Consider the following 26,503-nt stretch of genomic DNA (forward strand, 5'->3'; position numbering starts at 1 on the left):
GGTATATTGTGGAACATTCCAGGCAAAGCACCTTCATGTTAAGTAAGTTAAATGCAAAAAAACACTATAATGATATGGCCCAACCCCCATAAGTATAGATAGTAGATACACACAATAAAATCCCAGACTTTTTAGACTGCCATGATTAAATGATTAAACGGTCTGACCGTACAACCATTACATTTACCACATGCTGGAAAGGTCTGCATACCATACAATGCGTGCTTCAAAGAGTGATGTGTCAATAAGAAGAATGAGTACACATAAATAAACAGCTGAAGTCCAGAGCTTGTCCCGTGGCATTTGGTGCAAAGATGTCCACCACATGAAAAGAACCACTGATGGTTCCAGTCTTCTGCAGGACGCTGTGCACCAGTCTCATTCTGACTTTTGTAGTGCCAGTAAACAACAGAGTGCCTCATTAAGTTTGGATGGAGTTTCCTGTAAGCAAAGTGCGCCTTAGACCAGAAGTGCACTTCAATACTTTATTGTGAGAAGATTACAAACAGGTCAAGTCAAACAGAATAAAGATTTTTTAATGCTCATTATATCATATAGTCTGTGTGTGTGTGTGTGTGTGTGTGTGTGTGTGTGTGTATTCTGTTGGTCAAGACAAGTCAAGACAGTAGGCAACATGAAATAGTGGAGAGACATTTAGCAAGTTGTCAGACTCAGAAATTGATCTCACACTGATGTACAGTATTATTCACACTGATGTACAGTATTATTCACACTGATGTACAGTATTATTCACACTGATGTACAGTATTATTCACACTGATGTACAGTATTATGAACAAACCTTGCCTGGCTAGCCAAGACCACACCCTCTTCAGTCAAGTACAGAGATATAAAGTCTGGAACCATTACATTGACCAGTTAGAGAAACACCTGTTTTGTCCATTTCCATAGAAACATAGCAACCTAAGAGTAAAAAAGAAAGGGAGAAAAACACACAGAACTGAAAACAGTGCGGGATGCATACTTAAGTCCAGTAAAGATTTAGTTTTGAATGATGTTTGAGAAGATATTACAGCACAAATGTCCTCCACTAATTAAGACGCAAATGCAAATAAGACAACAAATAAGTGGCTGTAATTGCATTGGCCAAAATGTCTTGGAGAAATGATGTGGACCTGGTCCAACATTCAAAAAGAAAATAGAAGGGGCTGGCTGCCAGGCTAAACCAAGGTCATTGATGTTTAATAATGGCTTCTTCATGCTAACCTTTTCAATAGTATAAAGACTGTAACACTATGTACAATGATAACCTCCTCCTCCTCCTCCTCCTCCTCCTTCTCCTCCTCCTCCTCCTTCTCCTCCTCCTCCTCCTCCTCCTCCTCCTCCTCCTCCTCCTCCTCCTCCTCCTCCTCCTTCTCCTCCTCTCCCTTTAGGTGCAATTCCACTAATGTTAAAGGTTATTAGAAGCAGAAAACAAGGGCACAGACAGGCAATATTGTTACCAACAGCTGAAGAATTAGTGTGAAGGTGACATGTGCAAACCTAAAGCTCCACCGCACAAGATTTCAGCCAAAAAAACCTCATAACTAGGCTTGGTGGAGGGAATGTTCTTGCTTAAACTGGAATTTGCACTAAATGGCATACACCCTATCAAGGTTGAATTATGGTATTTAAGAACCAAAACTGTATAACAAATGACTTCCATTGTTCCATTGAACTGAAAGAGGGATTAGTCTGATTTTCCAAGCCAACTTCAAACAACTGAATAATCAACAAGATCATCTTAAATTACTGATGAGGATTGATCCAGTCCAAAGGCCACCCAAGCTACAGTTTGGTTTGAGTTAACTCTCCCAAAGAAATGTGCTGAATTATATCCGGATTTGCAAAGTTTCCTCTCTCAAAGCTGAACATTATTTGGTACTTTGCTCATTTGAAGAAAAAGACCGGCCTTTTTTTTTTTTTATGAATAGAACATTTCACTTATTTCAGTCTGTTGGATCTGTTTATTGATATCAAACTAGTGGATTTTTTATTACATATGAAACCATTTAGTGTTCTGAGCCTGACAAAACCTAATCTGGATTTTTTTAAAGAAAGAAAAAAATGTGCTGTATGGTTTATAAGAAAAAGTCTGGTACAACTGAAAGAATAAATACAAATATTAGAGAACTATAAAAATATTTCTTCTAAATGATTTAACATTTATAGTCGAGTCCAGCCAATGATATTCAGTTAGAACTAAAAGTAGACATATATTTTCCATAGCATTCAATCACAATGGCAGTTTGAATGTTAAAGTGTCTGTCTGAAGCTCCACCTCGTGTGCCTGTGTAATCACTTGATTTAGCTGCGTTTTCCTTGGTCAGAGACATAAACAGTTTAGGCTAACCACCTCTGTCAGCGCCACAGAAAGGTTGATCTAATTAGAGGGCTGCGTCACCGATAAGAAAAGCTTATTGAAGGAGATTGCAGCCCTCAGCCCGTTGTAAACACCGGCATCTATCATAAAGCGCCACAAATGTATGAGTAGGTCATATTTGATGAACAATGTTGTTGTTATTGTATAGAACAAAGGTTCCCAAAATGTGGGACTGATACGATCGGAGGGACACAAACTACTAATAATGATCTGGTACCAAGGACTCTACACTGTTTTGGCTTAATTTAAAGGTAATTTATTGCTTTATTATATTGTAGTTAGTTACCTGTCAAAAGCAGTGGACAAGCACACTGCAGCGCCAAGGGACCCAGCTCCAGATCTTGAGAATCTGACTCAGGATGCTTATGCTATGCCCTTCATAGCTGAGTCCACAGGTACCACAATATATCATCTCAGGAGAAGTTCTGACATGTTGAGATTCATTGAATCTTGCTGCCAGAGCGAAGTCCCTGATTCAAAGACATCAGCACCTCTCACCTTCACTCTGCTCTCAGTTTGAGTGACTCTCAGGGGACCCGCCATCACAAAGGCCAGTCCAGACTGGGCCCCAGCACATGCTAAACCTGAGATCTAGGGTTAGGGTTAGGGTTAGTGTGGGGACAGATACTCGTATAGGCCATAAACACATGATCTGTCACCATAACACAGTTAGCAGTCAGTAAAAAAAAAGTTTTCAATAAAGTATCTCCAATGTTTCTATAGAGGGGAGAAACTACTGTCTGTAATAAATAACATTTTGATTAAAGTGATCAAAAAAGTGATTATCATCTGTTCTGTCTCTTAAAGGACGTCCACCTGCTCTCGTAATGGTCTGGTCGCTGGAGTCCAAAGCAAATACTTTGAGTCTGTCCTGGACCGAGAGTGGCAGTTCTACTGCTGCTACTACGAGCGCCGCTGCCCCTACTCCTGCTTGTACGCACTGCACATCAAGTCATATTCGATCAAATAATATAACATACTTAAGACTTATGCTCTCAACAGGAAAACCACAGATGTCCCCGAGTACTACAGGGAGGAGGCCGAGATGGTGGTGCCCAGTTATGGATACTTCATCAGAGGAGCTCAGACCACCTTCAGTGGAGTCCTCAGGTCTGTGGTGGAGTGAAGCGGTTAAACGTGTTAAGTCACTGACTCTGCTATTGTTTTTTTTTCAGGGACCGACAGTGGAAGTACATCCTCTGCAGGATGACAGACTTTGACTGCGACTTTGAGAATTTATAGATTGCTGCACTTCATGTGTCCATTATATTCAAAATGATTCGTATATACTTTTTATGTCCAAATATTCCCTCAACATTAAACCTGTATCATTAACAGTGTTTTCACTAACAGAGAAAGCTCGGGCAGCACACCTCACCATACACACATTTTTTAACATTACTTTACTGTAGAGTTTAGAATGTATCGCTTTTTTAGTGTTGTTTTCCAAGGATTTATTAGTCCTGCATCGCCCAGAGAAAGTGTACAACAGGTCTTTAATATCACCCTCTGTGTCCTGACTCTGTTCATACCTTTGTGGCTAACTTTACTTTCACAGAAGCTCTAAATAAAACATTTGACCGTTTGAACTGTCTGATAAACTAGATTATGGTCCTTGGGAGTAATCTGCATTGGACACCGAATGGATGAACTCCATACTTCATTTCAGCAGCTTCTAAACTCGCCTGAGGATAAAACTCTTTTGCCCAAACAGAGCTTTGCGTGTTTGGCCTCTGTGTCGGCCATGTTGGATCATCTGTTTCGTGTCCACATGAAAATCTGTCAAAACAATTGCAAATGTGTTACAGTGCAAGCCCCAAAGCCCAGTAATAAAATGTGGGTTAATAGATTTAGATTCATTGGTCACATGACAAGGAGGTATTATTAGACCATAGAGACATTTTTCATAAGGTTGAGCTATTTGCACTGTGTGTAAACAACTATAAACCAAAGGAATGTACATCGTTGGAACAAAATAACACTATTTAAATTCGGTAAATGTAACTTTTTACAGACTTGATGCACTTTTAATCATGCTATGATAGTTTTCTTTCATCATGAGCTTACTCAAACATGTATTTTAATTCAGTGATCCTGTATAGTTTAATAAATACCTGAAATGAAGCATAATATGTCTTGTGAAAAGTGCCAAAATAACACCTAGGTTTTGTATTCGAAGTGATGCAACTCTTTATGACACGTCTTCATGAAATATAAAAAAATAGATTGCATTTTAATCAGTCAAATAAAAAAACACGAATTTGAGTTGCTGCATCGACAACCATTCGCGTTTTTATTCACTTTGGACAACCCTAAGTCTCATCTCCGCCGCCGCAGAACAACCGTCACCTCAGCCTCTCTACGTTCTCCTCCTCACCAAGAAGAAATATTTATCCGTTTAATAAACTATCCGTATCATTGCCTGTGTCCCATTGTCCTTTAAGTCTCTCCTGGTTGAATTTACAGCAGTACACAGTCTCTGCCAACTCCTAAACCAGAGCGAACAAACAGGCACTGAATATACTTTCCACTGACTAATTGGCCTTTTCTGCTGGATCAAACAGGTGCATTCACAGCCCGGACACTTGGAAAAACTGACTGTGTGTTGCCTCATTCCTCTTCTTTTCTACGGCCGCTCCACTCTGCACAGCCCTCTTTAACTCCATGGGGACTTAATGGAGTGAAGGGGTCGAAACGGTGCTGCAGTGAATAGACGCTGGGGACAGGGCCAGTAGCTCTTTCTGTGTAGTATTTGTTTTTGGCGACTGCGGTTTTAGGGAAAAGAGCCAAGTACCACACAGCTGTCCCGCGTGTCCCGCCACACCACTGGAGTCTCTGAGGTTCAAGCTACCCAAATAGCTGCTAACTTACTATGTAGGGAGAGTAGCCAAAATGTGATACAATTTTATGTTCAAAAGTATTGGAAAATTAAACAGACATTTTGAATAATCTAGCATAAAGTTTTTGACATCTCTATCAATGCATTTAAACCATGTTTTGACAGGTTCAGTTTAGAGTGGATTGGGATGGTCCTAAAGTGACCACTGTGTGCTAGGTACGGTAGCTTCCAAAGTGGTCCGGATCGCTGGTGAAAACAAGATTATTATTCTCACCAAACACTAACTTGATCTTGTGATAAACCACCTTATTTCCAGTTATGATAATGTTATTTGTTGAGCCGATATGCTTAGACAAACAAAGCTAGTGCACGCTGCACCAGCTGTTTGCTCTTTACTGACACATGCACTCAGGTTAAAGATTGAAAATTCATACGGCACAGAATGCATCTAACATTATCCAAACACAATGCATTTCATAAGGAGATGTTAAAATGCAGTGTTGAGGCGTAAACATATGAAACAAGTGCATCAAAATCTGATTATAAACCAGAAGTTCTTTTGTGTTTATTCCACAAATCTTAGTTTGAACTACTAATCGGCCTCTAATTCATGTAGGTTTTATTCATTAATAATGCACATTTGTAATGTTTGGGTGACGTCAGCTGCTCACGAAGCAGACCTGAGCATCGAGACGAAGACACATTCTAAATCGCTCTGAAGCGAACCCTCTGGATCAGGGCCAGAGCTGGGTATCACAATATGACATAACATAAGATGATGTTAGAGATCATGGAGGCGCTGCAGGCTGGAGCAGACATTTCCATGATTGGGCAGTTTGGCGTGGGCTTCTACTCCGCCTACCTCGTGGCTGAAAGGGTGTCTGTGTTGTCCAAACACAACGATGACGAGACGTACCTGTGGTCCTCTTCAGCTGGAGGCTCCTTCACCATCCAGGCCGTTTCAGGAAAAGATTCACTTGAGCGTGGAACTAAGATCTTTATCTCTGTCTGTTTCATTTCTCCCTGTGGCCCTCAGAGGCAACTGTTGTTGTGATTTTGGGCCTTACAAAAATAAATTGATTTGATTTGATTTGATGATATCACAATATCATAGGCCAATTGCATCACAATTACAATATTTGCCAATAATATTTAATAGAGATGGGCAATGGGGAGCATGGAAAATGATTGTTGTAATTTGTACATTTTTCCAAATGTATCTAATTCAAGGGTCTAGTGCCGGTACTTGAAATATGAGTCAACATTTGGCATGAAAATACCATGTAATGAATCACAATCACATTAATATGGCAATACTTAGATTGTGAAAGTATATAAATAAATGAATGAAGCTCTTTACTTCACATGCCTTTGGTCTGTGGTGCATGGTCCTTCTCGACACACCTTTTCGGCTTGATATAACCTGTCCACAGCAGACCGACCAGCAATCTCAGACCGGCTGTATAAAGCGTGAGGGGAACCACAGTGCTGCACTCAGTGGCTGTGTAATAAAGAAAAATAAGGAGTTAGTTTGGGTAGAGAAGGTAAAATAAGATGATTTGTGGGTCTTACTTTATTTAGTTTAAGATGATGTGTGCATGGATATATATGGAGAGAGGCCTAAGAGAGCAGAGATGTATGTGCACAGAAGTTTACTTTTTTGATCTTGACAAGAATCACAACTTTGTGATTGAACAATGCCACCACATTAAAAGTTATGTACAAAATTATATTTCAAACTGAGTGCCAGTTTTTGTTTCATGTGGATATGCTGAGGAAAAATACTATTCCTACTAATACTAATACTACTAATACTACTAACCACAACAGACAGCCAATTCTACAGTACAATTCTGAGCTGCCCTCCAACACAAACGGTGTCAAGTGAACCCAAACAATTTTGACCAGGGATTGAGGTCCCTATAGGAATGTGTACTGAGCATCTATTTATGTATCAGGCATCACTCAGAGTCCTGGGTGACCCTCCTCAGGCCCAAAGCAGCAGCTGGGGCAGGCTCTATAGTTCCAACTGAATCAATATACATTAATGATTTTCAGCCACAACTCACAATAAGGCTCACAAATTCAATTCAATTTACTTTTGTAACGCCCAAAATCACAACAGCGGTTGTCTTTGAGGGCGACAAACAGCTCATGACCACAGACTTTATCTGTCATTCTCAGTCTAAATCTCATGCACTGTTTTCATTCTTGGCTGTTTTGATTGAAGCCAGCGGCTCATGTGAGGGTCCTCTTCCCCCACTTTCCCACCCTGGGGCCAGCACACCGGACCTGTTTATTTTAGGGAGCCTCAAGGACGAAAACAGCTGCCCTTCATGTCTGACATAGAGGGGCGCTCTCCTCACCACACGGGGCGTCCAGATTCCACACATTATTACTCAACAGACAATGTAAGGAGGCAATATACTCTGGAACTTCCTTATTTTGGTCATGTGTGTGTTTTATGTGGTGTGTTGACAACTGGAATCACATATTGTGGGGACCACAGAACAATACAGATTCACAAATGACAGCATATAGGAATTTGTGACTTTCCTCAAGTCAACGATCATCTCCACTGTCTTCTGGGCATTGTTACCACTGCATCAAGATACCAGCTGGTCCACCTCCCTCCTGTAGACAGACTCATTCTCAAGATGAGCCAGATGAGGGTAGTGTCGTCCGTAAACTTGATCTAAATTTTACAGACTCAACTACAAGAGGTGCGGCAGGTGCTGTACAGAGTACAGCACCTGCCGCAGAAGACCAGAGGGGAAAGTACACAGCCCTGTGGAGCTCCTGTGCAGATAGTCTGAGTGTCTGAGACATTCTTCCCCAGCCGCACGCACTGCCTCCGATCCGTCAGGAATCAGTGATCCCAGCTCAGGCACGCTGAGCTGGGAGAGCTTGTCCTGGAGCAGAGCAGGGAGGATGGTGTTGAATGCAGAGCTGAATTCCACAAACAGGATCCTGACATAGGTTCCCGCGAATTCCAGATACTGCAGAATGAAGTGGAAGGGCCAGGTTGATGCATCATCTACTGACCTGTTGGCTCTGTAAATGAGCTGCAGAGGATCCAGGAGGTGATGGACTTAATTTGGGGCAGGAAGAGGCACTCAAATTACTTCATGACAACAGAAGTCAGTGCCACAGGCCTGCAGTCATTAAGTCAACTGATCTGGGGATCTTGGGAACAGGAACGGTTGTGGACAACTTGGAGAAAGTTGGACATGGCACGACTCCAGGGAGGTGTTAAAAAATGACTGTGATGGGAGTCAGCTCATCTGCACAATGTCTCAAGATGAAGGGGAAGACACCATCTGGACCAGCAGCTTTAGAGGGGTTCAACCTCTGGAACAGTCTATTCACATCTTTTCCTGAACTGAGAGGGCGGTGGGAGAAGAGGGGAAGTCCAAGGTGGGCTTGGCTGAAGTGTTGTGAGGGGGTGTGAATCATTTTCTTCATCAGGTAAATAAAAGATGTTAAGTTTTAAGTTATCAGCAGAGTGAGTGGCTTTGGACTTGTATTTGATGAGCTGCTTGACCCCCTTTAACACCGTCAATGACCCTGTCATTGGCAGAGAACTGCTGCTACAGATGCTTATTGTACTTACAGTATATCTATATTGACACCTCTTTGGCACAGTGCGCTGTCTCTTTCTGCTGCCTTAGCTGTCTCAACCTGGATGTGAACCAGGGCCTGTCCTTGTTATAATTCACCCTGCTGTGTGAATAAGGCTGGATGACACACACTCACAGTGTCCGTGCACTCATCACCCAAACCATCCATCTGTGGCACCTCTGAACACCTTCCAGTCTGTAATGCCCAAACACAGCTCCTCCACAGCCTTGCAGGTCCAATTCTTAGACGTCCTCACTACAGGTTTAGTGAGGATATATTTAGCCAGTTTGCCTTTGTGTTTGGCTCTTAATCGAAAATAACTTTCCTTTTATTCAACCTTTTCCACTCCAGGAACATTGAATAAACCAATATGTTATTTTTTTTAAACTGAAATCATCTTGTTTCCCAGCAGCCAGTGCCAGCACGCTGAAAGGATTCTCCATCTGTTTGTTAGTTTTTGCACAAGCTTATGTTCAAATCTTCCAAACATCCAACCAGCCTCAAAGGAACCATAGTGGAAAATGATGTGTATCTATCTAATCGACAGTGGTGGAAATATAAAATTGTAATTCATAATACCAAAACAACAGGTATTCTTTTGTTTTGACATATATGCCGACTTAACACACCAGGTTTACAGAGTTATTTCTCATTACTTTATTGACGTATTCTAACTGTGCATGCGACTGTTGGGAGACATTGGGCTCATTACTGTATTATCCACCGTTCTCTGTCAGGAATGTTCAGTGAAAGTATTTTGTGTGAAGGAGCTCGAGTGAAAAGAGCCAAATGATGCGCCTGAATGGACCCACGCGGCCCGGGACAGCACATGGTGTTTTGCACCAGTGTTGGATTACATGTCCCTCAAGTTCTGTAACAGCTTTAATTGAACCGTGCGCATGTTTGGGAGACAATGGACTGAACAGAGGGCAGTTGGCTGTGTGGGTGAGGAAAGGGACGGACAAGAAAATATTCACCTTGAAGGATGAAGGGACTTAAAAACACTGAAGAAAGAATTAAGAGCTGCAGATGGAAATGAGCTTTTAAAGCATCATGTGCATTATGTAAACTGTGAGTTGTCCTGATAAATAAGTAAATAAAATGGCTAGAATGATTGCCCTCTGCTTATAACAGGACTTCAAAACGGAATGTTACCCAAAGACTTGGATTTGGAGAGGCATTCAACAACCCAGAATAACAGACGGAAAAAAGATTAGACTTAGATTAGATTAGACAATACAGTGACATAATAAAGGAATCACTTCCTCGCTAGTTTTTGATGGGTGGTGATTTGGGATGCAGCAGAGGATTGTGGGAAAACGAGGTGTAAGATTACTCTCTCCCTCTACATCCCTTTGGCATCCTCACAAAAGCATGGTCTGTCCTTGGCTCTTCTCTGGTGAGCGGTCAGTGGAATACATTACCGCTTTATAGACTGTGATGTGGTCTTTGAATGGATTCGAGCTGAAGGAGAGTCACTCAGGAAATGTGCCTGCATTTCTATAAGTTGTTTACTTTTTTATTAGTGATGAGATCATTTTCCAGATCCAGCCTAATGTTTGCCTTTGTGGTGTCAGTGCCTATAGAGTCTACATTAGACTGTTAAGAGGGATTACTAAAAAACAAACAACAAGGTTATCTGTTTAGCACATTTGGTCCTAGTTTAGGTTCTGGTCTGCTTTACATCGCCATGACCAACTTGCCTAGCCCAAACCTGGCCCTGGTTTAGACCAAATGAGCCCATGACACCGCTGAGTGCGTTCTGCATCTAATAATAGAGGGTTTTATTCCCAGGACGTGCGCTGTGAGCATGCTAGCTGTTGTTATCTTTGAACGTTGTGAAAGGTGTAGGCCTATAAACTCACTGTGGTGAATGATTTGGATTGCAGGAATGGGTGAGAAAGTGAGCAATACCTTGGGACTGCTGTTTTCCCTGTTTTTTAGACATTCATTATCAAGTAGGCTATGGCAATCTATGTAATTTTGTTGTGCGTTGTGACAGATAAAGTGGCCTACTTTTTCTTGGTTTATCAGATCTAGATCAGATTGGTAAAAATTCAAATGTGGTTCTCTAATACATAATTAGTACATGAAAAGCGATCCAGTACAGTCTCCTCTCATAGTAAGTCAGCAAGCGTGTGATCCTGCCGGTGGCTCGCGGCAGGGGCAGCTCAGGTCTATAGTGTAAAAGATGTAGCAGTTTGTTTCTGATGGTTGGACCTGAGCCCGGGCTGATATAGAGTTACTCACAACAGGCCCTTCTCCGCGCCTCCACGGCAGGTTCCGTGGCTCATTCTGACGAGCCCTGCTGGGCCCCTACACCAGGACTCAAGAGTCCAGTTACCAAGATATAGCCTACGTGACAACCTTTCACATACTTCGTACGAGGACATAGGTGGGTTTACTACTTTAAAGGACTATTACTCAAGTAAAAGTAAGACGCTCAAATAATCACTCAAGTAAAAATATATTTGATAAACATTGAGTAAGAAGAGGACATAGAATCTATCCCTATGTGATCTAGCCACAATAACAAAACATTTAAAACATAAGGAAGGGGATTGTTGCCAAGCCAAAGGTTGAGCTCAATTCAAATGTATTATATGAAAATAGTCTCAGGTAACAGGACTGCTAGTGTCTTGACAGACACTAATGCTTCAGTTTAGCATTTTGGGACGGTACTGTTAATGCTAAGAATGCTCCAGGCCTGCAGGGTCTGCTACAGCTACAGTATGTGAGCATCTGACCACACCCAAAAATAACAAAGGTTTTCTTAATAAATAAAACCTAAAGTGTACCCTTTTTAATCATAAGGCCGATCAGTCGACTAATTCCATGTTTGTGGCGCTGTGAGACATGGCTATAGCTAGAGTAAACATAAACTACTTTCTGGTTTATACTCAGCTTTTTCTGCATTTATTTCACTTCCCTGTGCCTCTACACCATGTTTCAATATATCTTAATGTAATGCAATGGGGTTTGGATAATGTTAGATGCATTATGCACTGGAAATATTATATTTTTGGTCTTAAAGCCGTAATGGACGATTTTTTGACCCAAATTTGAGTCTCATTTCCTCGTGGCGTGGACTGCCGATTAGTCCTGCCACGTATCAACCATAAAACGCACCTACCGCTCACCTGCAGCCTCGTTCTGGCTCCTCCCCAGGAGAGCAGCACGTTTCCCTGTGTCTAAGCGCATTGATCTATCATAATATAGTTCCCTCAGAGTACGGGACAAAAATAAGACAGAGAACTGTAAACAGCTGATGCTTCCGTGCACTATAGCTCTAGTTTACAAAGTATATCAGCTCAAAGAATAATGTTATCATCACTGGTAATTCGCTGGTTTATCACAGGAGCTTTATTTCCTCTTATCCAATCATCTCGCTCAAAAGCGTTCTGGGCGTCAGAAGCAAGTCAGACTGCTTTACAAGCCAGACGTCTCACAGCCCATTCTGGATTGGATGCTTAAATAAACTGTTGTGATTCACTTACAACAGGGGAGACACGTTCAGACTGTACCAATCAACTCCAGAGTGAACTAGTCGAAACGTGGCTTTAATTTCACTGTGATTCTCTTGTCATTCCTTTCATAGTAAGTTACCATTATTAAACGTTATTGTCTGACTTTAGCACAGTATTACCAACACACTATACAATGAAACATGTTAAAGTTATTAAATTAGTCTGAATATTTATAAGAATGTCATATTTTCTTCCAATTCATCAGATGGAAAACAACCGTTCATAGAAAAAAAATGTATTGAGTGGTACTGTGCGGTCTAATTGGATCTACAATTAGAGAGACTTCTGAGGAAATTGTCCGGAAAACAGCATCCCGCTCTGTGGCCTGAAAGCCTCATCTTCTCATGTTCCCCACTGTTTTTTTCTGAGTGCAGTAGTTTGAACTCCATTTGTGTAAGTTCATCTGAGTATTACGGATTCCACTGCCACCTTTCAACTGTTTTAAGTGAGATGAATGTATGAAGCGTGACTGCATCATTAGAGCTGTTGTTTTGGTCAGTCTAGCTCAGTAACAATGGGTCCCTAAGGGTGGGATACAATCAGAAAACTTTTCACTTTGTGTTTCCCAGCCAGATCTGCAGACAATTTAAAAAAGAAACGCTTCCAGGTCAGAGAGAGACACACCCTACAGCGCGTTGTAGGTGTTTTTCCCTGGGGCCTCCTCCCTAGGAAGGTGATCAGGGAGAATCCGGACCAGATGCTGAAGCGACGTCATCTTCTTAATCCTTGTTAATTTGCTTCTTGAGCCCTGATATGAGACCCTCAGGTTTACTATTAACAGATCTATTCTACATGTGGCACAATCGCTTTCTTCAGGAGGCTTATTGTGTGTGTGGCTGTGCTTTGCAGTAAACATAGGTAAATATAAAGCCCCTCTGTTCAGTTTGAAGCCTTGACTAATACTTTACTTACTTACTGATGATGCAACTCTTCCACTGTGGGTAATAATGGAAATATTTTAATTAGATTTCTATATTCAAAGATGCTATGTTACATATTTTCAAGCCATTTCAAATATCTTTGGACCACTTTACAATTTTAATGTATGATATAGTTCTATCTCTGCATTAGATTGGACTTGGTGTCTATTGCCCTCTCCTGGGAACATTGTGGAGTGAAGCCATTGAAATAACTAATTAGCAGCACATCTATTAGCTACATGACACTGAGAGATGCTTAGAAGTGATGCTTTCAGCGTTCTGAAAGTAAATTTAACCAATATAAAAGCTAATAACAATGCATTTGCCTTCTTGTAGTGCTTGTATGTAATGGAAAAGTACAGCGGGTTGGACTGGACATCTCTTCATCTGTACTTGGAAACAGTGATAAGACTTTCTTCCTCTTTCTCTCCCTGTGTGTGCCAGCGTAGGAGATTCTCTTTATCTGTTCTGGAGTGGAGTCGTCTGTTGGCCAAAGTCTACCGTGCACTACATCCCTGGTAACAAATCAACTGTGTAATCAGAGTTAAATCAACCAAATGCACAAAGGGCTGCTCTCTTCAGGCTATAGGTGGCTGACTCCTGACCAAAGCCCTGACTCACACAGTGGTTCAGTGGAGCGGTGCACTGCAGTTGCCCACGGCTTCGACAGGTAGCCTCAGTGGCATTGAAGGAGGAAAGATACATAAAACATTGATTGTTCTGGCAGCTCTGAACTTTGTGTGTTTGGATGTAGCACTACATACAAATATTTCACCCTGGAGAGACAAAGAGAAGAAAGAAGAACTTTACTAAGCCTAAAATTTACACTTACATCCCTAAAACGATCCTGTATTCAATATTGGACATACTTGAATTCAGTAAGTAAAGCTACTGTACTTATCAAGCATGCAGGAACCGTTAGTATAATTTATCAAGAGTAAAAGATAAGGAGTGAACAAGAATTTATGAATTTAGCTCCTTTCGTTTCATTAAAATATTTGGTCAAAAGAGGAACAACTATGCTCAGATCAAATGGGTTTGAATTGATCAATATAAATGAGGTAGAAGGACAGAGAGGAGGCAGACAGACGACTTCCTGTCAAGGAAACAATCTGATATAAATTACAGAGTCTGTGTTGCAATCTAAAAGACTGTACTTCTGCTTAGCTTTTGTTCAACTGTCATCCACCCAATTTTCACAGCAGCAGCAGAACCGTCATCCCCCTCAGCCTGTCAATCTATCCCTCTAGATATCTTAGCCTTAAGACATCTATCGTTCCTCAATGGAGGCATCTGTTTTTTTGGCAGGAAATGAAAAAGGAATTTTGTCTTAAACTGTTATACTTGTATAATTGTTTTACATTTTGTATAATTTGCAATATTGATCTAAAACAGTTTAATCATATAAACGGGACCATTGACTTCCTGTTCAAAACTGCAGAACTGATAAGCCCCGCCTTTTCGTAAAATGTTTTTGTTTTTAAAGATTTTAGGCCCGTAGGCTTTATTATACAGAAAAGACGGCGTGAAATGGTCGGATGAAAGAGAAGGGGGGACAAGCAGTACTTGGAGACTGGCATATAAGATAATCCTTTTTATTGTCCACACACGGGGAAATTTCATTGTTGCAACGCAGGTAGATAGAGAAGTACATACAGAGGAAAAGAACAGATCACTTATAGGAAGTTTGAAAAACACTCTCAAGAGAAGATCTCTTATAAACAAAAACTCACATAGACAAAACCTCCCATTGCCTTAACCACTCGACCACCAGGCAGAACAATGCATGAGTTTTTATCGGTGAAAAATATCTAAGCCACATTTTTGCTCCTTAGACATATGACCCAGAGTCCTATTTTTTGAATAATGCCAAGTAAGCACAGAGCAGCGGGCAGGGATAGGAAGTGAAAACAGGAATTTTTTGACCACTTAAGAATTAAATGGACAATGCAGCATTTCTCAAATATGCATGAATCAATCAAAATACAACTCTGAGTAATGATACTGTTATTGTATGGTTAAAAGCTCATAAAAGTGTTTAATTTATATTCCCCTTTAAATGTGTGCCTAAGTCCTAAACCTACATGTGATACAATTATACATTTGTTTATCATTATTCTACCATTATTTGAATATGCTGTTGTCTAATTTAGTATGTATTCATTCATTTAATATGGTATTTGCATCTACCAACAGTGTCAATTGTTAGTTGTTATTAATGGTTATTGTCCAAATATTACATCACACTGATAATCCATGTTTTTAATGTTTATTTTATTTAATATAAAAATAAAGAGGCAAATAAAGAGGCGGTGTCCAGTGGTAATAATGGTGGAGGAGGCAATACAATGTCTTTGCCTAAGTATTTCAAAGTGAAAATGTAACAATAAATACAACATGCAACAAGAGTAGTACAGTATTGAATTCCTGTAAGTGAATGTGTAAAAAGTTTAGAGTTTATACAAAGTGGCTACAACTAAAAAGATAAGAAACTAGCACAAGGAAAGGATGGAATGAAAACAAATGCTAACGTTTTGCAGATACGTTCAAGGGAAAAGTGAAAGACTAAACAGTGTCGGTGAATACAAAACAGTTTGGTGGGAGCAGAGTGTCCCAGGACGGTGGCTGGGAGCAGATTTGTGTCAGGAGCACAGTTTGGCACCAAGTTCACTCTGAATTTAACACAGAACATCAACTTTAACAACAAAACAAAAATACTGTAAATGTATCTGGTATCACAACAGTATTGGACCGAAGGGATTTTGGGTGAGAGTTTTAACAACATTTATCCTTCAATTATATTTTAAAATGACATTCATTTAAAAAATGATCACATATTTTTCCTTGAAGACTTGCACTAGATGTGTGTGGGATCTTGAGTCTTATGTTTTATGTTTTAAAACCTGTTCATTTACATTTCCTGCACATCCAAAATTCCTGTATGACATAAGAGCACCTTCTTTGCCGATCTGTCAGACGTTTCCTCTTGTGTGCTGTGAGACATGTGTCTCTGTCCCGTAAACGGCTCAATGCAACAATCAAACACTCCACAGGAATGACAACAAGTGAAATGCTGCTGTTAAAAGTAATGTGTGACATACAATACACTCAATTTCACCTCCCTAAAAGTAAATTCCCAAAAGAAAACCTTAAATTCAATAATCACTGTAAGGAAATTACAATTATTTTATTTAATGACGCTATTGAGCACAATTTTTCATTCATTATACTCCCATTCTTTTCTCTTTGTGTTCAGTTTTTGTTTAAGACATCCCGAAACTTTCTCTTCTTAAATCTTAAAAAAAAACCTTTACAGTCAGTATCTGCAATTAAATCCAAATGAATGAGAGTGTAGAGTCCTCTGACGCAGGAGCCTGTGTCATGGTGCAAATAAACTCACTGGTATAAACAAACAACAGAGCCATGTGTGGAGACTGCTGTGACTGAGAACAGGCTGTATCTAAGGACTTCATCAACGCTGGTTTATCCCTGTGTTGAATGTGGATAAATTCCATTAGTTCTGGAGACTTTTTGACCAAAGCTCCAACTAACTTGCAAACATCTCTAGCAAGAGATTTTTAGCGCACATCCTCCTGATCAGACACCAAAAAGCTCCATTCAGTTGGGTTTGTAGAGGCATATTTAAGGTATTTCAAAATAGTAACGTGGAGACAGTTCCTAAAGAACACTATTTAAGAGCATAAATATTCTATGCTAATTTAATTTATCTTCAAATTGACTTTGGCCAAGATTTTTGGTCATAACCCAGCCTACACTAAGCTTCCGAGTCATGAGATCTATTCCATTCAATTTGCTGAATGTCTCTCCTTGCTCTTACTGTCTTGTTAATGGGTCAAAACATGCTAGTTACCACAAATGGCAATATAATATAGGGCAGTGTGAAAATAATATTGATTAAATACATAATGATAAGCGAGAAGCTACAAAAAAGTGTGAAATAAGTGCCAGTGCAAAGCTGAGGAATGCACATACTGGTGTTTGATGTGGCGCTGGTATGTGACACATGAATGAACACTGAATTAGGAGCTGCTCGTTTCTTCTGGGTCACTGAGATTCAGAGGGCGAGGTGCCACTGCAGTGAGGTGATGAAATTAATAATTCCCTCAAATTCACACTAGACGAGCAGAAGTGACCCGTGTAACGTGGTAACACAGGGGTCAAAGCAAAACACTGGCATTTCTATGATTATTTTTGCTGTGTGAAGAAATGGTGAGCTACTTACAGGTGTCGAGGCTGATATTCTTTTTATTTTGTGTTTATCATATCATTTATTTCTAATAGATTGGGAGACAAACAAACAAGCAAAATAGTTAAATGTTCTGCCAGAAAAGGTCATGCTTTTGTTCACTTTACGCCAATTTCAGGAGCATAGGTTTTCATGTTTTTCTAATTATTATTTTTTGGTGCGATGGAACCAGTGGTAAATATCTAACATAGTTTTATTAAAGTCATTGAAGTTACAGTTTGGGAAAGAAATTGAACATTTAATTTTTTTTTTAAACTGACTAAATTTACAGGAAGAAGAAATGAGTTCTAAAGCAGAATCCCCCCTGTCAAATCATAACTATTGTGTGATTTATATATATTTTGGCCCTTGCTTACAATATGGTTCTGTTGTGGAATCACGTCTGCAGCTCATGTCCAACGAGGAAGTCAAATTATAAACTTCACCAAAAGGGTTAACCATGGATGATATTTAGGGTCAACTGGAGAAAAATATGTTGTCTGTTGTGAAATGTGTACGCTTTCCTCCATGGAGATACTCCTGCTTTGTCTGATTGGCATTAAACATATCTATTTACACAGAGACAAGCAGGTGGCAGCACGCCATCAACATTTCCATGGAAACAAGCAGGTGGCTTGACTTGTGCACCTTTAATGAAGGTATAAATTATATGAGTTTATTTCAGTTGGGTAAAACAAAGTACTCTATACATTTCTTTCCAACAAAATCAAGCTAAAAGGTGTAGGCTGAAGCCACAATTTATTATGCCTACCTTTTTTACATTGTATGTATGTGTATTTTTCGCAGTTTCTGAATATTAAATTATAAGATGTATGAAAAAAGATTATTCGGATAATTTAGGATTTCTAAGGGTTAAATAATTAGTTAGTTGTAAACTTATAGTTTTATTTTATAATCAAAGAGACAATAGAACGCAATAGACTCGATAATATAATGGGAGTGTCTGCTAGATCCATGACTAGACTGGTACCTTTGATTATAGCGCCATCTTGTGTTATTTTATCTACACTACACTTCCGTCTTCCCCGATGCAACATCCGGTTGTGCAGCGTCCATTTTGTCTGTTCTGGCAAGTCTACCCTGATGACAACGAACGGCAGTTCCACCCTAGAATAACAATTTAAAATGTTGTTATTAAATTTCTGTTCAGCTTTAATTTGCCTTTGAAAGACCCTTAAAATTCATAACACTAGACTGCGAAGTCGAAGAGGTCTCTTCTGCTGGTAAAAAGCTGAAAAGAGGCCCTAAACACCGGCAATCTGAGACATGTCGTGCGAAGAGAGCTACTTGGCGATCATACGGTATCTGACCGACGAGAAAGAGCCGTACGCGCCGGGCACATCTGGGAACACCAAGAGGAAAATACGCAAAGCCGCGGTGTGTTACGTAGTGAGAAACGGGACATTGTTTTACCAACGCCGGATCAAGGGCCAGGATGGTTTTACGGAGCTGGAAGTGGTGCTGCAGGACGAGCGGAGGAAGGAACTTATCACCCAGACGCACATCAGCGACACCGGGGAGCATTTGAACCAGCAGACCACATGGGACTTGCTCTCGCAGAAATACTGGTGGAGAGGTACCTACTGCCCGCACATTACTGTGGTCTGAGCTCAGTGTATACATACAATCATGCTGAAATGTCTGTGTGACGTCTCGTATTCACGCTTTGGCCGAATAATCGCATTTGCCACCTGTCACTGATGTTCATCTAGCTCCATCTAGTGGCAAGCCGCCGCTACTGCTTTTGATGCAATATTCAAGTGTCAAAATGAGTCTGTCCTAAAACTTCAGGGATATTTAGTCTCTGTAAAGGATGGATTACATTTGCAACATCCATGACTAGATTCCAAACTACAACTGAACTTTGAAAACACACATTATGGCAGTTTTAATCAATGGTATTTATTGATTTATTTATTTGACAGAGACAATGCAATTATATATAGTTACAAAACAAAGCTTGCAGCCGATTATTTTCAACTTCGTCCCTGGTTGGGCTTTTCTAAATCCCCCCACAGATATAAAACACATTAAAACACATTGCCATGATTTGTAAATATGATCTTGTGCAGGCATCCTGAAGAATGTGAAGGACGTGATGAGAGCGTGCACAGTGTGTCAGAGCAGACGCAGCGAGGACGGTCCTGGTCGACCACTGGGACGAACCCGACGTAAAGTCCTTGACGAGGATGATGAAGATGATGAAGACGATGGCTCCTTCTTCATTGAGAAGTCAAAGCATGAACTTGTGTTTGTAAGTATTAGAGACCGCATTGCATATACTGCATTAGTTAGACACATTGACTTTGATAATCGAGTAGCAAATGCTGTGATTTTTAACAGTTGGAATCCACGTTTTTATTTCAAAATGCTCTTCACTAAATATGTTGATTCTAGACTTTATTTGTCTTTTATAGTCAAAAAAGAAAACGTATTTCGAAATGAATAATGACATTAATGATTGTGGTATTTGTGGAGACAAATAAGTAAGAGTGATATATTTTGGGACTGGCTTCAGTCTTGGTTCCGATCATGAGACCATAAAGAGACATTATATTTTACAGGACTGTGAAATTATGATTATGAGCATCTAAAGACCCCGAAAGTGGGCGAACAGGTGCTGCTTTTTTCATACCTGACCTTGAGATAGAGGTCAAGAAGAGGTTAACAGATCGCCTCTCTTGTCTTCACCACAGAACTCATAGTGATACGATGAGCGATGGAATGGACTGAATCTACTTTACAGTGTTGCAACATTGTTATTGGTCCTGACAGCCTCTCCACTGCAAAGCATTATACCTGCGGACAGAAGATGCTATATAGAATATCCTATCAGATACTCTGTCTGTCCAGGGATGTGAGGGTCTCCTTTATTTGGGCCCCTGCACAAGTTGGTGTAGATGATAACAAAGTGGCTGATTCGCTGGCAAAAAATTCCCTTAGGCAGCCGTCAATTGATGTGATGGTTGAAATAAATAAACCTGAAATCCAGCCTATTATTAAGAGTCATGTGTATAAAAATATTGGCAGGACTATTGCAATCTTTGTGATACTGGACGGCATCTGTATCAGATACAGATACAGATAGTGTTGGTCCATGCAGATGCATGAACGCGGGGGGAGGAAAGAGTCTTTGCTCGCGTGAGAATGGGCCACACTTGACTCAATTTGTCGCGGATCGGCAAACATCCGACTGGTTTATGTAATCACTGTCAAGAACCAGAAACTGTTGAGCATGTGCTGATTCACTGTGCGGCATATGAAAGAGAGAGAACTGAATTACTTTTATGGTTTCAAAATAATAAACAGGAATTCAATGTGCTGAATCTTCTTACAATCCAGTCACAAGGATCATGTAAGGCTATAGTTACTTACTTATATAACACAGGATTAATTTGAAGTTTGGAGCGTCATTGTAGTGTTACACTACAATCGCTGATCTCCTGTCCACACTCAATCCAGTGGATGCCCGGCCGCCTGTGAAGGCAGCAACAGCAACAAAAGTAACTCCCAAGAATCACAACTACAGTAGGTGGCGGTATTGTAACACTATGGATACCAACCGCCATAAAACACCAAAGAAGAAGACAATCAAAAAGCATTCGCTGATCTTTTTAAGCATAACAAAAGTACATTCGGTCACTTTTTATTGGAGTGTCATGCTTGATTAGCAATCTCTCCTATTGTTGGCTTCAGATTACGACCAAAATAGGAGGAAATATTTTACACACACAGACACAGTTCAATTGAAGATGAAAAATAGAGCATTACATCCAGTACATTTTTAGTGATTAGTTACAGTGGTCCTTTAGGTCTTAATCTGAAGCTGATGATATATGAAGGAAGACTGAAGCATCATTTGGAAGGCAATATTGTTTTTTCTCAATTACCAAGCGACATCCACCACCAGATATATTTAGTATACTGAATGTACAGTATGTATATACTGAATGGTGAGCCTAAAACATGTATGGCAGCAGCTAACATTAGTGCCTTTTCACATTTCTCCGTTTGTCTATGAGAGTTCTGTCTGTTACTCTTTTTGGATGAATACTTTTTCCTGTGCAGGTGGACAGTAGAGGTGTGGTCAACCAGTTTCTGTCCAAACACAGTGTGACGATGCTGGACAAACTCAACCAACAACGCCTCAATAATCAGTTTTGTGACATCACGCTACTGATCGAGGGGGAGGAATTCCGCGCTCACAAAGCTGTGCTAGCAGCGTGCAGCGACTACTTCCACCAACTGTTCTTCGAGAAGGGTGCAGCCTCTACCCATGAGGCTGTGGTGGACCTCTCAGGTCAGTCTTCACCTTACACAGTGTTAACAGGATATCACCTGTTCTTTTCTGCTCTTGCTGATATTGTTTTGCTGTTTTGCCACTGCTCTGTTGGTTCTGATGAACTCTCCTTGTGACTTCAGGTTTCACAAAGGCCAGTTTCCTGCCGCTTTTGGACTTTGCTTACACTTCCTCTCTCACATTTAACTTCTGTGTCATGGCGGACATCGCTAACCTGGCGCGACACCTGCTGATGACGGAGGTGCTACAGATCTGTGAGTCGGTACACAAAAAAGTGGAGGAGCAGAAGATGACAGTGTATCAGAAAGGAGACGTGCACACTGTGGTGTCGACTCACTGCGAGCCGGAGCTGAGCTATGGAGAGGCGCACGAGGAAGAGGACGTCCCGCCAGAAGCTGCAGATGCCACATATGTAGTGGCCATAGACAGTGATGGCAGCGCTGTGGCCGTCACTCCAGAGCAGTTCGCCTTTGTGGCCAATAAAGACTTCATTCAGCACCCAGTGGCAGTGGATGCCCCTGGAGATGGTGAGGGGATGGGACATGAGACGGTGACTCTGATTTCTCACACGCAGCCCCAGCCCGGTGAGATGGTCACTCTGATCTCTGCAGCTGAAGCTCTGGAGGGCGAGGCCATGACGGTGGTGACGCACAGTGGACAGGCAGGGGCCAGTGACTCTCTGGCCGTTGTGTCAGCTTGTTTGGCTCTGGAGCAGCAGCACGACACTGAGGCCCCAGGTCATGAGGCCCCGGGTCAGGAGGCCCCGGGTCAGGATGCCATGGGACGTCAGGATGCCATGGGACAGGAGGAAGCCCCGGGTCAGGAGGAAGCCCCGGGTCAGGAGGAGGCCCCGGGTCAGGAGGAGGCCCCGGGTCAGGAGGAGGCCCCGGGTCAGGAGGAGGTCCAGGGTCAGGAGGAGGTCCAGGGTCAGGAGGAGGTCCTGGCACAGGAGGCCCCAGGTCAGACCTATGTGATCAGTGTGGCCTCAGACCAAGGGGCAGAAGATGCCCCTCCTGAGCCTGTCCTGCCTCACACATCTCCTGATAACAACATGCCACAGACTCAGACTGAAGCCACCCCCCCGCCGCAGAAACGCCGGAGGGGGCGTCCAGCCAAAGTGAAGAAGGAGAAGGAAAAGGAGGAGGAGGTGGAGGAGGAGGCGGTCCCAGAAAACAAGCCCCTGGACCTGGGCCTGGACACTGGCCGCCGGAGACTGAGGCACCGTGCCATCGCTGAAGGGGGCTATGCACGCCTGCACATGGGGCTGGAGGGGGAGGAGGAGGAGGAGGAGGAGGAGGGGGGAGGAGGAGAGGGAGAGAGTACCTCACCACCTCGAGCTGCTGCCCCAAAGGTACAGACTGCACTGTGCTGCCACTTGTGGTCGCAATGGCGCAATTGAACTAAACATATTTTGTGTTGTAGGTGGTTGTGCGCTCGGGAAAGAGGGGCCGGCCCCCCAAACGGCCTGTGGACAAGGCCGAGGGAGTCTCTGTGGAGGACAGTGTGTCCACAGCAGAGGCTCACCTTGAGGACGAGGGGGCAGAGCCAGACCCCCTGAAGCGGTCGGACAGCGCGGTGGATGGAGAACACACCTGCTCCGAGTGCGGCATGTCGTTCCAAAGGAGGTACTCGCTCATTATGCACACGCTCAAGCACGAGAAGGCGCGCACCTACAAGTGCAGTGTGAGTACTCGTGTCCCTACAAGGGCTTTATTCTACATCCATGTATTCATTTCCTTTCTCAACCTATGTGTACGTGTTGCAGCTGTGCAGTAAGGAGTTCCAGTACAACGCCTCTCTGCGCACTCATCTGGCACGACACAAGCAGCAGAGCAGTCAGCGCGGCCCACCTCGCGTGTTTGAGCGGGACTCAGAACCTCGTGCAGAGGATGGTGAGGACAAGGGGCAGATGACCACCACCAAGAGGGAGTTTGTTTGTGATATCTGTGGCAAAACCCTCCCAAAGCTCTACTCTTTGCGCCTGCACATGCTGAGCCACACAGGCGTCCGGCCGCACTCCTGTAAAGTCTGTGGAAAGACCTTCGCTCACAAACAAAGTCTGAAGATGCATCGTGCGCTACACGACACCTCCAAACACTTCCAGTGCCAGTACTGCAACAAGACGTTTGTGAGCAAGAGGGGCATGGAGGACCACACCAGCCTGCACACGGGTCTGTACAACACACAATACTGCTCTATTCATGGCTCTCAGTTTTCTGTTCATAGGCAACAGTTAGAGGACATTTGAGCATTCAAAATATTTTGTGTTTGACATTTTGGATGACATGTGTTACCTCTTGTGTCTGTGCAGGCCAGTCCAAGTACCTGTGCAACACGTGTGGAGCCACTTTCCATCGCGCCTCAGCTCTGTGCAAACACATGAAGAAGCACCTGCCCAAACCCAAAGTGCGCCCGTACGCCTGCTCCCAGTCAGTGCTCCTCATTCACTTACACTGAACATGTCACTGAACTACTATTAAGTGTCATGTATGTTCCTGCAGTTGTGATAAGCGGTTCTTCGAGGCCAAAGACCTGCAGCAGCACATGAACAAACACATGGGCCTGAAGCCGTTCCAGTGTCAGGTTTGTGGGAAGTGCTACAGCTGGAAGAAGGACTGGTACTCGCACGTCAAGTCCCACAGCGTCGCCGAGCCCTACAAGTCAGTTCACCACATCATTTTACTCATCAGATAATGTATCTGATGTTTAACCCCATATGGATATATTTCTAATATAGTTAATGTTTCTAGCATTCTCTCACTTAACCCGAAAATGTGTCTGTATCTAGGTGTAACGTTTGTGGAAAGGAGTTCTTTGAGAAGGCTCTGTTCCGACGCCACGTGAAGAAGGCGACTCATGGGAAGAAGGGCCGAGTGAAGCAGAACCTGGAGAGAGAGTGTGAGCAGTGTGGACGCAAGTTCACTCAGCTGCGCGAGTACAGACGCCATGTCAACAACCACCAGGGTCAGTCCCACATCTTCTATTGGAGCGTGATAATGTAGTGTTGTTCACTTAGAATGCTTTTAGGCTCTATTTTAAAAGAAATGGTGATCTTATATGTTGGAGTTCAGGTCCACAAACGTGTTAAATAAGTCTTGTGTCAAAGTGTTTGAGTGTAAATTCGTCTCTGGCTTTCTGAGCCTTGACCTCAGGAATGGTAATCCACAGGTAGTGATTCTGATCATTGATATAGATGAAAAGGTTAATAATCTAATGTAGATGCACATTTATCATACCACAAATCCAGAACATGACCAATAGGGAAACCAATCTCTGAGCGACTGTGTGTATGGAGCGTTGGCCTGCATACCACATCACCTCTACAGCCAATAGGATTTTGAACCAGAAAAAAATTATTATCTGACCCTTGGTAAAAAAAAAAAACTGACCTTTGTGAAAGCTGTAGGGGCAGGTCAGACTTTGTCACTACCACTGGACCCTATCCAGATATTTACTTGATCCATGAGGCAAACCCCCCCTGACCCTCGCAGGCCCTTATAGTGCACAGAGCTAACTGGAATGTTGTCCTGCAGGAGTGAAGCCATTTGAGTGCCTGACCTGTGGCGTGGCGTGGGCCGATGCACGCTCTCTGAAGCGACACGTGCGCACACACACAGGCGAGCGTCCCTACGTCTGCCCCATCTGTCAGGAGGCACACATCGATGCCCGCACCCTCCGGAAACACATGGGCAAGTTCCACACGGACAATCTTCCCGGGAAGATCATGCTGGAGAAGGACACGCTGCAGTTCCACAACCAGGGCACGCAGGTGGAGCACGCGGTCAGCATCCTGGCATCAGAGCTGCCCCCAGAGCTCCGGCAGCCGCAGCCGCCTGGGGTGGAGGAGATCGAGACGGTTTTGATCACAGAGGAGACTGTAGAGGCTGTGGAGGCCGTACAAGCCGCCCAGGCTGCGGCCGATGGCATGTCCACACTGTCCGACCAGGGCATCATGCAGGTGGTCAACTACGTCCTGGCACAGCAGGCACTGGGCGGCACCAAAGAGGACGGCACTGAAATCATCCAGACCATGGAAGTGGAGGTGGCCCATGTGGCAGAGGTGGAGTGAACTGTGTTCTAATGTTAAGAGACTGTAAATGTACAGGAAGGTGTCAAATGTTGTAAAGGATTGGTTTTGAATGCAAAGCACATTTAATGTAAATAATGGCGACATGTACAGAATAAAAGCTTTAAAATGGAATAAACATGAAACAGAAGAGCCTTTCCCTGCCGCTCGTCTTCATCATCACATCTGCTCTAAAAGAATAATCCATTACAGCTCTTAAAACAGTTAATTTACTGTTCATGTCGGTGTAATCCCTCATTCGTCCAGGCGTGTTCCATAGTAGAAAAAGCTTCAGTTGTAGTCATCTGGACTCAGTTTGAAAAAATAGACGTTTCGACTCTCATCCAAGAGTCATTGTCAATAAAAGAATTTAGATTGAGAACTCCGATATTAATACTGTTCTGTGGTAAGACCCACCCATTGGGAGGAGCCTTCCTGAAGTAGAAAGAGTTGTTTGTTTCAACAGAAACTTCCCCCTTGTATCTACCGGGCTAGCCTATTCAGAATCTTAATGGGCTATTAGAATCCTCTTTGTCTTTGTGAGACCCTGGCTCAACCACCCTGAGTACCTGATTAGCAT

The 26,503-nt window shown here is 42.5% G+C and overlaps 3 protein-coding genes across 4 annotated transcripts in view; 2 read left to right on the plus strand and 1 right to left on the minus strand.

Annotated features, from left to right (window-relative positions):
• lpp (LIM domain containing preferred translocation partner in lipoma) overlaps positions 1-26,503 on the minus strand; it is a 366,579-nt gene that overhangs the window by 23,159 nt on the left and 316,917 nt on the right. The gene's annotated exons all lie outside the window — the stretch shown is intronic.
• The window catches only part of dpt (dermatopontin), a 268,440-nt gene that overhangs the window by 887 nt on the left and 241,050 nt on the right, over positions 1-26,503 (plus strand). The window contains exons 2-4 of one of the 2 annotated variants that reach the window (XR_011925972.1): positions 3,191-3,316; positions 3,386-3,493; positions 3,559-4,516. Coding sequence is in view for 1 of the 2 variants with exons in the window: in XM_072439531.1 (XP_072295632.1) it covers positions 3,191-3,316; positions 3,386-3,493; positions 3,559-3,625 (301 nt within the window). In the remaining variant the exon portion in view is untranslated. Of the gene's footprint in view, positions 1-3,190; positions 3,317-3,385; positions 3,494-3,558; positions 4,603-26,503 lie in introns of those variants that run through there. The other variant, XM_072439531.1, reaches the window with a different exon arrangement.
• On the plus strand, positions 18,584-26,060 carry zbtb11 (zinc finger and BTB domain containing 11). Its single transcript, XM_072438128.1, has 10 exons — positions 18,584-19,133; positions 19,630-19,811; positions 21,626-21,857; positions 21,980-23,208; positions 23,280-23,540; positions 23,623-24,028; positions 24,169-24,286; positions 24,359-24,517; positions 24,646-24,821; positions 25,391-26,060. Exons 1-10 carry the CDS (start codon positions 18,824-18,826, stop codon positions 25,924-25,926), a joined length of 3,609 nt encoding a protein of 1,202 aa, XP_072294229.1. The 5' UTR covers positions 18,584-18,823; the 3' UTR covers positions 25,927-26,060.

The sequence above is a fragment of the Eucyclogobius newberryi genome, unplaced genomic scaffold, assembly GCF_026437365.1.
Source record: "Eucyclogobius newberryi isolate DKJ021-1_F unplaced genomic scaffold, fEucNew1.0.hap1 SCAF_9, whole genome shotgun sequence".
Lineage (NCBI taxonomy): Eukaryota > Metazoa > Chordata > Actinopteri > Gobiiformes > Gobiidae > Eucyclogobius > Eucyclogobius newberryi.

What these genes read in the sequence shown, in the direction of transcription:
- zbtb11 (XM_072438128.1), top strand. Translation starts at nt 18,824, where the DNA reads ATGTCGTGCGAAGAGAGCTACTTGGCGATCATACGGTATCTGACCGAC. An exon ending in CGCGCACCTACAAGTGCAGT is followed by an intron (nt 23,541 to 23,622) that starts GTGAGTACTCGT and finishes TACGTGTTGCAG; the next exon opens with CTGTGCAGTAAGGAGTTCCA. An exon ending in CGCCCGTACGCCTGCTCCCA is followed by an intron (nt 24,287 to 24,358) that starts GTCAGTGCTCCT and finishes ATGTTCCTGCAG; the next exon opens with TTGTGATAAGCGGTTCTTCG.